We start from the raw sequence: 12562 nt of genomic DNA on the forward strand, positions 1-12562 counted from the left end.
CACTGACTAGTCATATAGCACGCCCCACTGACTAGTCATACATGCACACCACACTGACTAGTCATACATGCACACCCCACTGACTAGTCATACATGCACACCCCACTGACTAGTCATACATGCACACCCCACTGACTAGTCATCTAGCACACCACACTGACTAGTCATACATGCACACCCCACTGACTAGTCATACATGCACACCCCACTGACTAGTCATACATGCACACCACCGATGCACACAAACCTATGTGTATACATAAGAGAGAGAGAGAGAGAGAGTTATGGGCATTTTATTGTATGTACCTCAGAGTTTAACAGATTGAGAAACACTGCATGAGAGGGTGCCAATGTGGATGGTGCAACGAATGATAACAAAGTTTGTATTTGAACTATGGAGGTCACGTGAGGGCGTAAGGTAAATAGAAAACGTGGCAAATGACCAGTGTGGATTGGGGGAGTGGGGTGGGGGTCCTGATAATTGATCACACTCCGCAGTGTTTGACCCCCACTCCCTTTAGGTACTGCTTCTCGCTACTCGTTAGCCTTTGATCTTTAAATTCCATTCACCGTTATGTCAGCCTCTTTATCTCACCGTGGATGTTTACGTATCTGTGCTTCAAACGTTGTCTCCCTTGGTAGTACACTCTTGCTTATAGACCCTCTCTTCTCTCTCTCTGTAACATACACATACCCATGTTAACATTATAAAGGCTAGATGTTAGAACTCGACTGTAGTAACTAGCAAGGATTCGATGTGAGGGAAGAGGGTGGTGTGGTACTACCACAACATTCTTTACCTTTTTTTTTTTTACGTTTCCGAAACTCCTTCAGGATTGAAGATTATTACACTCTAGGCCCACACTTTACCACACACTCTAGCCCAAACCTTTCGCAGGACGGCGGCGGCCAGGGTTCTTCTATCCCGCTCAAGTACAGAAATATTTTTTTAGTTTGCATCTAGATTTTAAGTGGGTTTTTTTTTCTTCTCGTGATGTTACCACCCTCGAGTTAATACTACGTTTGTCTACACATAGAGCTAGATTCTAAGATTCTAAATGTTTATATTTTCAATAAATACACAGGCAGAGGTAATTTGTATTTGTTTAGGAGCAATGAAACTATTTAAAAAAAATGGGGAAGAAATTCAAAACATTGACTCTCGTTTGTCTTGTTCATGTGCGTCACAGAATAAGGTCAAGGTCTTCAAGATTCAGGAAGGTGCAGTGGGCAGTTCACAAGGTCACGCAGACCAAATATCATTTGTACGTTTGTCAGAAATTGTCATGTAACGCTTCCAGACAGCTCTTGGCTTTTTTAAGTGATGATTGACTTGCGCAGACAAATGACAAATACTAGTCTTAATGTGGCACAGTCGTATGTGGACAATTGTCTTACATCCAGAAGAGAACAATTAAAGTTAGATCAGTCTGTTTGTTAACACATTAATCATTTTCTATTATTTGATGGAGCTGAATTTAAGTAAAGATTATTTTTTACTGCCAGATTTGTATTGTTGTAAAAATTATTACTGAATCAAATGTTTAAGCTTCATTTTTTTGTTTCTTCCAGCAGCCATGTTTGGTCACGCGGCTGCAGCAGGCATACAGACGGCGTCACCCTTATCTTTCCCACCAACGGCACCCCCGCCACCCTCCGCTCCAAAGTAACAAGCAACACTTGAGTTGATGTGAGGGGTCAGCTGTCGGCGGCGAAACCTGGTGCAACATGGATTTATGAAGTGTGTGTGTGAGGTCAGAACTTGACCATCACCCTATCCCCTTTCTGACGCTGCACTTTTGGAGATAGTGTCCCTTGAAGAGGAGTCACAATCGTTGGAGTCATGACTACAGCTTGCAAAGTTAAAAATTTATGAGTAGCCTAAACATCTTTGGCTAGATCTATAATCCAACTACTGCTTGACAGACGCACAATGGGACAATATCCAGTTATTCCTATCTATTAGATGCGTTTGCATCCCCTGGAATAAAATGTACAACAATTAGTATCCTATGAAATAATTTTTGTTCTTGTCCAATTTATTGTTTATTTACTTGTACCCCCCTCCCCCATTTTTCACACTTAGTATTGTGGTAAAATATTTGTTTTAAATATTGTAAGCAGTAGATAAGCAAAATAAAAGTAATATGTAATATGTATTGGTGTGACAGCCACACTTTAAAAAATACATTTACACAAAAATAGTGTTCAGCTTGCCTACTATACTATACAAATTATTTTAGTTCATAGTAAAAATTTAATATCCATCTTCTTAAAACCGAAATTAAATTTTTTACAGTTTGATATTTATTTAGACTAATTAAAGAAAATTCATTGCAAACTTCAATTCTACTTTAAAAAACATAAAAAGACAATGTCTTTAATCTCTATGTAGAATTACACTAGATTTTTAACTCTTTCTGTGCGAATTATTTCGATAGAAAAAAAATGAAGCTTTCCGGGATTTACTTGCTGAGAGTAACGCCGCACTGTAAGAGTTAATGTATAGGATGAGCTGAATTAGGCATTAGGCAACATGGCTTAGAACACCAAGACTTTCTTTACCTAGTTATATTTAAAGACTTTCTGTACCTAGTTATATTAAAAGACTTTCTTTACCTAGTTATATTAAAAGAATTTCTTTACCAAGTTATATTAAAAGACTTTCTTCACCCTGATATATTAAAAAAACTTTCTTTACCTTGATATATTACAAGACTTTCTTTACCTTTATATATGAAAAAAACTTTCTTTACCTAGATATATTAAAAGACTTTCTTTACCTAGATATATCTAAACCAGTCAGGCATATTTTATTTTCTTACTTTTACACTAAATTATTTTTTATCCGAAACAGTTCTAATAATCACATTGATAATAAAGATGTCAGAAATTTCATGTACTGAATTAGGCTTTTGTGTTTTATTATAACATTTATTTTTAAAACTTAATAATTTTTCATCCTTTACAAAATGGTCTTAAATCGTTTTGTATGGATCTTCAATCACTAAGAAAATTTCTTAATACTTTTTTTTTTTCTTGTTTCGCAAAACTTGTGTATGTTTGTAGTTTAAAGATATTCATTGGTTTGTGCACAGTGGCGTTTTAAATGAACAATTCAATTAAGTCCTTTTTATATATATATATATATATATATACAACCATTTTTCACAATACTAATAAAACTAATGACATTTTGATTCTAGTGAAACTCATTTTGTAATTTCTTTCAAAAGTTTTGAAAATAAAATTTCTTTTATTTCTTCTTTTCATTTAAAGAGATGTTTTATAATCATGTTGTCCACATAGAGATTCAGCAATAGTTTCTTCCAGTTTTGTTATTTTTGGCATGATATTGTAAGCAATAGAAGGGGAAAAAACTATATATAGATTTATTATGTGCTGTTGTATATTATTGTTTTCTTGATTATACTGTAGTTTTTGGTTGTTACACAGGCTGATGTTTCAAATAAAGAAATATATAATTTTAAAAAGTGTACATGATAAATATTGTGCATTTATTGTGTTGATTCATGAAGTCCAGTTGTCTTTAAAGTTCTAGAGCCACCCAGAAAAAAAAAAGGGTAAATTTTATATTTAATACTTGCACTTGGTTTATACACAAAAACTTTGCCGTTTGAAACTGACAGGTAGCCAAAAACATAAGTTCCTGAATCATATTTTTGAAGACATCTAGCTACATAAATCAATTAGCTTTGTAAATTTTGCTTTATTCATTAAGCTTTAAATTAAAAACATTTTTCTTAAAGGAAAAGCACATAATGTATGAAACTATTGACATAACACAAGATGCGTTTCAATTAAAAATATCTTACATTGTTTACATTTGCAATCACTAAAAACTGGTTACTACAGTGTTATTTGTTACATTGTCAACACTTTTATTATTTTTTTTTTTTACTTTTTGTTAGACCAGCAGATCCCTTTTATTTTATATTTTTATTTTGATCTAGAGCTATCTATAGAGAGGTAATTTAATAAAGACAATATTAACAAGTCTTTAAAAAAATGTGAATGGAAAGAATATCTAAATGTTTAACCCTTTCCTGTCCAGACCTGCTCAGAAAGTCTGCATTGTATTAGATGGTGTTCATAGATGTAGAAACTTTTTAACACATGCATGTATGTGACTGCGCGTATGATAGTACATTTGTCAATATCTTCATGTCCACTCTCTTGTGGGGAGTGGGGGGCCACATACCCCTCATGTTAATATTGTATAAATAAAACAAAACAAACTGGATGCATTGGCAGCATCCATGTTTTTTTCAATACAATAAAGGCAGCATCAATGTCTTTGAACTTTATTCATTTTCTTACATACCATAGAGTGATTTTGTTGTCTTCAGAATTGTATGTTGTTTTCAAGAAGTGTTACCTTTGTCCAGTTGTCTTTTTATTATTTCTTTCTACTAGAAGTAAAAAAGATCTTGTTTGTTCTTTTTAAAACTCTTTTTTTTTTCTTCACTAAATGACCAAAGCATTTATCACCTATATATTTTTGTTTACCCTCTTGTAAATAACATTACATAAAAATCAAAGTGATTATCAGATTTGTGAAGATTTTTTAATATGTTTCTTTTTTTTTTCTCCATTTCAACTATATAAGATTTTACTGCTTAGAACTGTATAAATACACATAAAATAAAAGGGAAATGTATGATAATTAAATAGTTTGGCCTAATTTGAACGTGTCACAGTTACACAAATGTAAATACTAATTGGGAGAGGGGGAGGGGCAATATTCTGTGTTTTGAATGACTCTTTCACTTCAACTTTGTGATTTGAATAGAATGTTGACAATTTTGATGTATCCCTTGATATCTGTGTTTTCTACTTTTAAGTCTCTTGTTTATTATTCTAAACCTGAAGGAATGTCAAAACATTCACTTCTAACTATGACTTATGTAGCTGAAACATGCTTTCTCTTCAGTATGGTCTTAACATTACTGAATTTTAAAAAAACAACAACACATATTTATAGTGGTTTCTCTACCAATGTATCTACTTTTCACTGTAATGTAATATGCTACCTAACACAATTGAAAGGCCATTGTTAACTGCATGACAAAAGGTTGCTTAATCTGTTTTTTTTTCGTTAGTGCATTTTTAACATAAGCATTCAAATTCCAACTTCTTTGGAACCACATTTTCTGTTCAAAAAGTATTTTCTTAATTCTGTAGCCCATTAGTAATGCTGTCAGATATAATACAGATATCGAGAAATGTTTGGTTCCTTATTGTAGGTGTAACATAGCAACCTGGCATTTTACCTGTTAACTATATTGATCTCTGTATTGTATATGTCTAAATGACTTTTGTATTTTATATGATATTAGCTATTGATTATGATACCATTCTCTTTAAGATGTATACTTACCAAACATTCATCTGTTTTGTTACTGAGCCACAGTCTCATTAAAATCTACATTATTTTACAGTTATTACAGATATATAGCTTCAAAGTCTGGCTCAGTCAAAGTTCTGTTGCTTTAAGTTGTTGTTTGGGGTGGCTGCCAGGTTAAGTGGCATATGCTTCGCACTGTCGTCATGATGGTCCCAAGTTCCATCCCAGCTGTCTCTCACCCCCTGCCATCCTGCTGGAGGTCTGGCTTAGGATTTAATAATCTTCATTTCTGAAGGAACGTCTCTAACTTGAAAAAACAAAATAAAAAAAAAAAACAGGGTTGAGGCTGTATTTGTTAAAGTCTTGAAATGTCTCAATAACATGTCTAATTTAGCCACATCATGTCTACAATGAATTTTCCTTCAGCAAAATCTTGATCAGTGATGTGCGGTTTGTGCGCTGGACTGTTGTTTGGACTTATTGATGGTCCCGAGTTCAAACCCTGCCCGCTCCCATCCCCCATTGTCCTGTGGCAGGCTTGGACTAGGAAGTAAATAATATTCAACTCTGAAGGAACATCCGAAAATGTAAAACATTTTACAAGTCACAATGTTCAGTGTTTAAAACTGAATCAATCATAGAATATGTTTGTATATTGTCAAGTGTCATTTGATAATTCTCATCATTCAGCTTTGAATTTCTTTTTAAAAGCTAATTATATTCTATGTATATCTAACATATATTTTATTTTATGATTCAAAGTGTCCATTTTTTGTTGTGAGAACACATTTCCCCACTCAAGAGATTTCATTAAGATAAATAATTGTATGTAACTAGGTATTTCAATATGGTTATTATAAAGTAGTTGCATTTCTAAAGAAACCTTTTTTGTTGTTGATTGCAGAGCAAGGTTATCACATGATTTCTATGTAAATATGTTACCTGTTCATGATTCAAATTATTGTTGCTCTTTAATAAACTTTGTTTTTAACATAAAGCAATAATACACATTTAAAAATAAAATATATTAGCACTATTTTATCGCAGATGAACTTCTAAACAGAAAGCAGATAAGAATCTTACAATATTGGCATTAATAAGAAAAACATTGTCATACTGTTTAAAGTATTGTTTTTTTTAAATGCACTATAAAAATTATTTTGTGGAAGACATTTTTTGTTTAAATTGCCATTTATCTCCATGATATCAACTCCAACCATCCTTGACTTGACAACATTGCAGTAGTTTGCATTGACCCCTAAATATTGCAGTATTGAATAATGCAAAAGGCTTTACATGATTAAATTTACATATGTCAGTGTTGTTAAATCTTGCTGTGTGTCTGTTGGTAACCCCTCCCATTCTCATTATATTTTCATTTATTAATTGTTTCAGTTTTGAAAAAAAAAACATTAACAAAAATCCTTTAGTCTTTCAATATTTTTATTTACCCTAATCATATGCTTTTAGCACGCTTGCAGAAAAAAAAAGGACTTTTACTTCTTGTCTGTGTATCATGATAAGTGTGTATATATATAAATGTACCATAATTATATATATATATATAGTTGACTGCATCCTTAGTTCACAATGTCCATTTGTTCACTATAACAGTGGTATTAAGCAGCATTTTTTTCTGATTAAAGAAGACATTCAAAATATTTGTTCGACTTATTTTTTAAAGAAAATGTTTGTTTTGTTGTCTTTTCCATTATTTTTTCCCTTTAAGAATTAAACAATACTAATTTATTCTGCAACTTTTCCATGTGTTAACCTGGTGGTTAACTTTTATTTAAGATTTAAAGTCAAGAATTGCACTAGAAAATAATGTGCTCTCATTTGAGTTGGATGGATGTCTGGTCATGTGGTATGCGCTCTGGACTGATGTTCAGTGGTCACGAAAGTCCCAAGTTGGATGCCTGCCATCCCCCATCGTCATGCAGGAGGTTTAGACTAGAATGTAATTATTTTCAGAATCTAAAAGGAACATCCGAAACATTTAAAACAAACAAACATCCAGATTTAGTAGAGTTGGTTATATCGTTATATGTAAAAAAAATCCTTTTATCCTTGCGTCTCATTCGTTATATTTTTGTATATTTTATGTTTAGTGTTTTAATGTATCATTGCTTCTTTACATTTAAAATTTTCCGTCCTGGAGTGACTTGAGTGATTTTACCAATGGCATTATTCTTGGTGTGAGAATTCCCTTTTTAGAAACCTCAGAACTGTAATTTTTGTTTTGGGAAGGGGTTGGGGGGGGGTCTATGTTTTGTAATATGTTTTCTTGCATTAACAAGATCCAAAATAAAGGATGCATATTTTAGTATTGGTCACGCTTAAGTTAAATTGCATTTTTTTAAAACTTAATTTTTAAAGAAAAATCAATCATATTGTACCAAATGCCTTGTACTGGCATTTTTTTTTAAATTTATTGAAATGGAATTTAATAATAGCTTTTTACTTATTTTTAAACTTTTCAGTATTTAGTTACTAGTTCATTTAAATAAAATTTTCTGTATAAAGAGTTCTACATTTACATTTAATGTTATTGATATAGAAACTCATAGTCACAATTTTTTTCCAAGTTGAAGTCTCTTATGTAGGTGATATATATATAAATCAGACAAAGTGACTATTAAATGACAAAGTCTTTCTGTAATAAATTAATGTAGACAAACTTTTTTTTATAAAACATAACATTCATGTAGCTTATTTTAAAATGATAGAATCCACAATTGGCTGAAAGTGGACTATAATGTCTGTGTTGTTTGCGGTGTTTAGGCCTACGTATGCTTCACACACACACACACTAACGAACGCTGCTTTAGCCTTTCTTTGGTTTATGCAGTGTTTGGTCAAGAAATAACATAAAGGAACTGTCTGTGGTTGAAAAGAACAGTCACTCTTCATGTCGCCCTAGTCACTCTTCAGTTATCTGTTTTCTGTTGAAACTGCAACAGCAAGTTTTACGCGCTGTACTTTGGGCATCACTGGCCTACATTATAAGTGTTGCCAACTAAAAGATTTAAAGCATTGTAAATAAAAATGTGAAAGAATTTTTTTAATAAATTAGGTAATGTTGCTTTCCCGTCTAAATATGGATTTTTTCCCCTATTGTGGAGGCCCCTTTCTTGTGCAGTAGCCCCGCTTGCCCTCCCTTAAATCCGACCCTGTTTGTTAGTATGGGAACTTTATTTCTACACAATTCATAGTTGTGTGTAATTTATTGAACTATAAATGTACGGTATACACATTTGTTGGGGGATGCAATGACAAGGAGGGGTAAAGGGACCTGAAAAGTGGATCACTAATCTTAAACCTAGAGAACAGATTTCTTTATTTAAAAAAAGATCGTAACGGTTTAGATTTAGATCGATCTTTTAACAGTCTTGTCTAATTTAAATTAATGCATGCCATCACAATAAATGTATAGGAGTAGACGGTTTCCCCAACAAAATGTAATTTAAGGGACATAACTCATTTAATTAATGTTGATCCTAGGTTTGCTTGGTTATCTACCCCATACATATTTACCATTTGTGTCTGTGTGTGTCTACAAGTCTGTTTATAAATCTTAATGATTTTTACACGAAATATATCTTAAAAGTGATTTTTGAATATTATTAACAAGTTGTCCGTAAAAGATCAAACACTAGACAGCTGAGAGGCCTCTCAGCATAAATGTGACGTCCAGCTGTATACATTACATATAAATCTAATAGAGAAACTAAACAAGAAAAACATACAAATACTTATTAAACAACAACAACAACAAGGTTTATATGAAGTGTACTTGTATCAATGAGTTTGGATCAGTCGTGTCATTATATCTGTAACAGATCTAGACTAACAATAATAAATCTGTGTCATTAGAAATAGTTTGACCAATAGTTTTTGTTTTGGACAATTTCGTGCCTTTCGCTTCCTCACCAGTTTGTGGGGGGGAAAAAAGGGGGGGGGGAGAGAATGAGATATCTGGGTGTACTACTTGGATTCGAACTCGATGGCTCAAGCCTCCTCAAGGGGATTAATTCAACGTATACAACCATTATATCCAACAACACTCTACTAGATAAAGACATTAACAACAGGATAGCCAAGGCAATGGCCACCATGTCACGGTTGCAGAAAAGAGTCCGGGACAACATATTGCTAACTAACAGTACTAAAGCCCTAGTCTACCGGACCTGTGTGTTGAGCACCTTGCTATACGGAAGTGAAACATGGTCAACCTACTCATGGCAGGAAAAAAAGCTGAATGTCTTCCAACTCCGATGCCTAGGAGGATCTTTAAAATAAGGTGGCAAGATAAGATAACCAATGAGGAAGTGCTACGAAGAGCAGGGTGCCAGGACATCCACTCTGTTATCAGCAGCAGACGCCTTGACTGGCTTGGCCACGTTCGTAGAATGTCAGTAGGTTGACTTCCACAGGACATTCTGTATGGCGATCTAATAGAAGGCAGGAGAGCCGTTGGTCGCCCAATTTTACGTTATACGGATGTATGCAAACGCGACATGAAGCTCTTCAAAATCAACACTAGCAACTGGAAAGAGGTGGCACTGGATAGATATACATGGAGAGAGAGCATAAAGGAAGGGTCACGGATTGCAGATGTCATACACTACAGAAGCAGAAAGAAGGGTGAAAATGCAACGGCACCTGGTGATTACATATGCCCAACCTGCGATCGCAGCTGTGTATCAAGGATTGGCCTCTTTAGTCACACAAGAAGTTGCAAAGGGAAAAGATCGTCTCTCGAGACGTAAAATGCCACAGATACAACAACATCTTTCAACTATAATTGCTTTCCCTTCTTTGATACCAAAACAAAACAATTTATTCCCAATAGTTAATTAACTAATTGGTTAATTTTTAAAATTGATTCTTGTTTTGTCAGGTACAAGAAATAATTGTACGAAATTTCAACTTGATCCGGGATTGAAAAAAAGACTCCCGTTTGGGGGGGGGGGGGCGCTGCCATATGGAGCCGAGTTCATTGCACTTGAAAGGGATGAAACACGACTTTCAGTGCGAATCTTTTGGTGTTGTTTTGTTTTTTTATCGCACCTTCTTAGCCGTCTCTCCATCATGTATGATGTATTGGTAACCCATTTAAATAAGCTCTTGTTGAAGATATTATAGTTGTCTCAGTTTTCTCTAACCGTAATGTCTGCGATGTCCGACAATTTTCATCCCAGTTTGGGTAAGGCATAGAAGTTGTTCTTCAGTTGTTTATATTCAGTCTCCGAGGCCATCTTGCAGAGTACCGGTATGTCCTTTTAGATCTATTAAATGAAATAAAATTAATCAGCCATTTATACTATTTATAGGCTAATGATACTAGCCCTAGCCTACTTACTGCTAGAATAGAATCTAGATTATAATGACATTATTAATTACTAGTCAGTGCGAGTAGATTTCAGTTTAGTTGTTCCCATATTATACCGGTACTGTGTCTTTCCAGGTCCAGGATGGCACATTTTGTGTATCCTACTGCTAATCCCATGGCTCAGGTAGCACCATCAGCACAGGGCTATCCTTCAGCTCAAAGTGCTTATGTAGCCACACCTCAAGCTGCCTATGCTGCAACTGCAGCTCAACCAAGAGCAGGACAGACCTATGAAAGTTACCCTTCTGCTGCTTCTGCAACTGTTCATCCTTCAACACAGTATGCTTATTCGAGAACACAGGTTGCTGTTACGGTTGGTGCTGGTGCTAAAGTGTGCCACACTCCTATATATATTGACTAGTGGCTACCAAACTTCCAAGCAATAAAATTATTAGAGAAAATATTATCAATAGACATCAACGTTACTTCAAAAGAGAAGATAATTACGCCCTACACGTATCCCTGTCTTAATCCGGCGACTTCGATATGGGGTCACGAAGGTCACGGTCAATCTAGTAATGGTAGTTTATAATCAGTGCTTTAAAATCTTCTAAGTCGCTGGTTTTCCTGGTTGATTCCATAAATAAGAAGAAGTATACAAATTTGTCCTAGCATAAGGATATAGAAATGTGCCATTATCTTTGTGTCATTCTGAGTATTTTTAGTAGGTTTTGTATTTGTTAATTATGTTTTGATGTTTTACTTTTTAGTCTTATGTCCGGAAGGGTCTCTAAATTTAGTGATTTTATTAATGGTGTTACTGTAATCAAAAGTTACTAGATTACCCATCGGTTACGCCTGTTTAGGCCCTTTCTTTTAGGACTTCCAATAGAACTGCCCGCTTCTCCACATCTAGCCCGTGAATTCACTTAGACCTTCCTGCACTGAATAGTACCAGGAAAAACAAGAAGAGGCAGACAGAGAAAGAAATGGGTTGACAAAGTTAAAGAATGGTTGGGCATGTCAGTGAAGGGAATTATAATTCTGTTCAAGGCAAAATATAAAGAGGAATGGACAAGGAATTTTTGGCATTATGGCCATTCAAGGCAAAATATAAAGAGGAATGGACAAGGAATTTTTGGCATTATGGCCATTCAAGGCAAAATGCTTGAAGTAGACATAGCAAATGCTGTAATTGAGTGTTTCGAACAAAATATCAAATTCCATTAGCCTATACAAATTGTCTTGGTTTCAAAATGGGAGCGAAAAGTATGATAGATGCAAGAAATGGCTTCGTCGCTATTTCGAAAGAAACAAAATTAATCACGGAATATGTCTCCCTAACAACAATGGCCAGGTATTATTCATCAGAAAGCACTATACGTGCTCAGGAATTTCATAAAGAAATTTTGCAAAGTAATGAAATTGGTGATTAAGATTATTAACTTCATTTTTGCTCAAGCTTTTTACCATGGCAACTTAAATACTTCCTAATTGAGGTAGAGTGGCCATGCAGATCATCTTCTGCTGCATAATAAGTTTCGTTGGTCATCGAAAAGAAACGTTTTATAAATATTTTTTTCTCGAGAAGTGTGTTCAAATATTTGCAGAGCTAAACGAACTATGGGAAAGGACCAATGGCGAACGCTTTTGTGCCAGTTTTTGGTTTAGAATTTTTAACTCCGCAATGGTTAAACATATTAAAAAAATGAAAACATCTGCGGACTCCTCAGCTATTGGGCAATAAAACTAAATTTGACTCTTTTTTCCATATCAGCTATTAAATTTATAATTCAAGTCAAATTGCGGTAGGGGTCGGACCTAATCAGCGAACGCAATTTTCGCGGGAGTCATAATGA

The 12562-nt window shown here is 34.3% G+C and overlaps 1 protein-coding gene across 6 annotated transcripts in view; it reads left to right on the top strand.

Annotated features, from left to right (window-relative positions):
- LOC106074050 (zinc finger protein 608-like) overlaps positions 1-7027 on the top strand; it is a 75454-nt gene extending 68427 nt beyond the window's left edge. For 5 of the 6 annotated variants that reach the window (XM_056013677.1, XM_056013686.1, XM_056013696.1 and 2 more), the window contains one exon: positions 1573-7027. In XM_056013677.1, coding sequence (XP_055869652.1) covers positions 1573-1670 — 98 coding nt within the window. In that variant the 3' untranslated portion in view covers positions 1671-7027. The remainder of the gene's footprint in view (positions 1-1572) is intronic. The other variant, XM_056013693.1, reaches the window with a different exon arrangement.
- Positions 7028-12562: the final 5535 nt, after the last annotated feature.

Source organism: Biomphalaria glabrata, chromosome 1 (genome assembly GCF_947242115.1).
Source record: "Biomphalaria glabrata chromosome 1, xgBioGlab47.1, whole genome shotgun sequence".
Lineage (NCBI taxonomy): Eukaryota > Metazoa > Mollusca > Gastropoda > Planorbidae > Biomphalaria > Biomphalaria glabrata.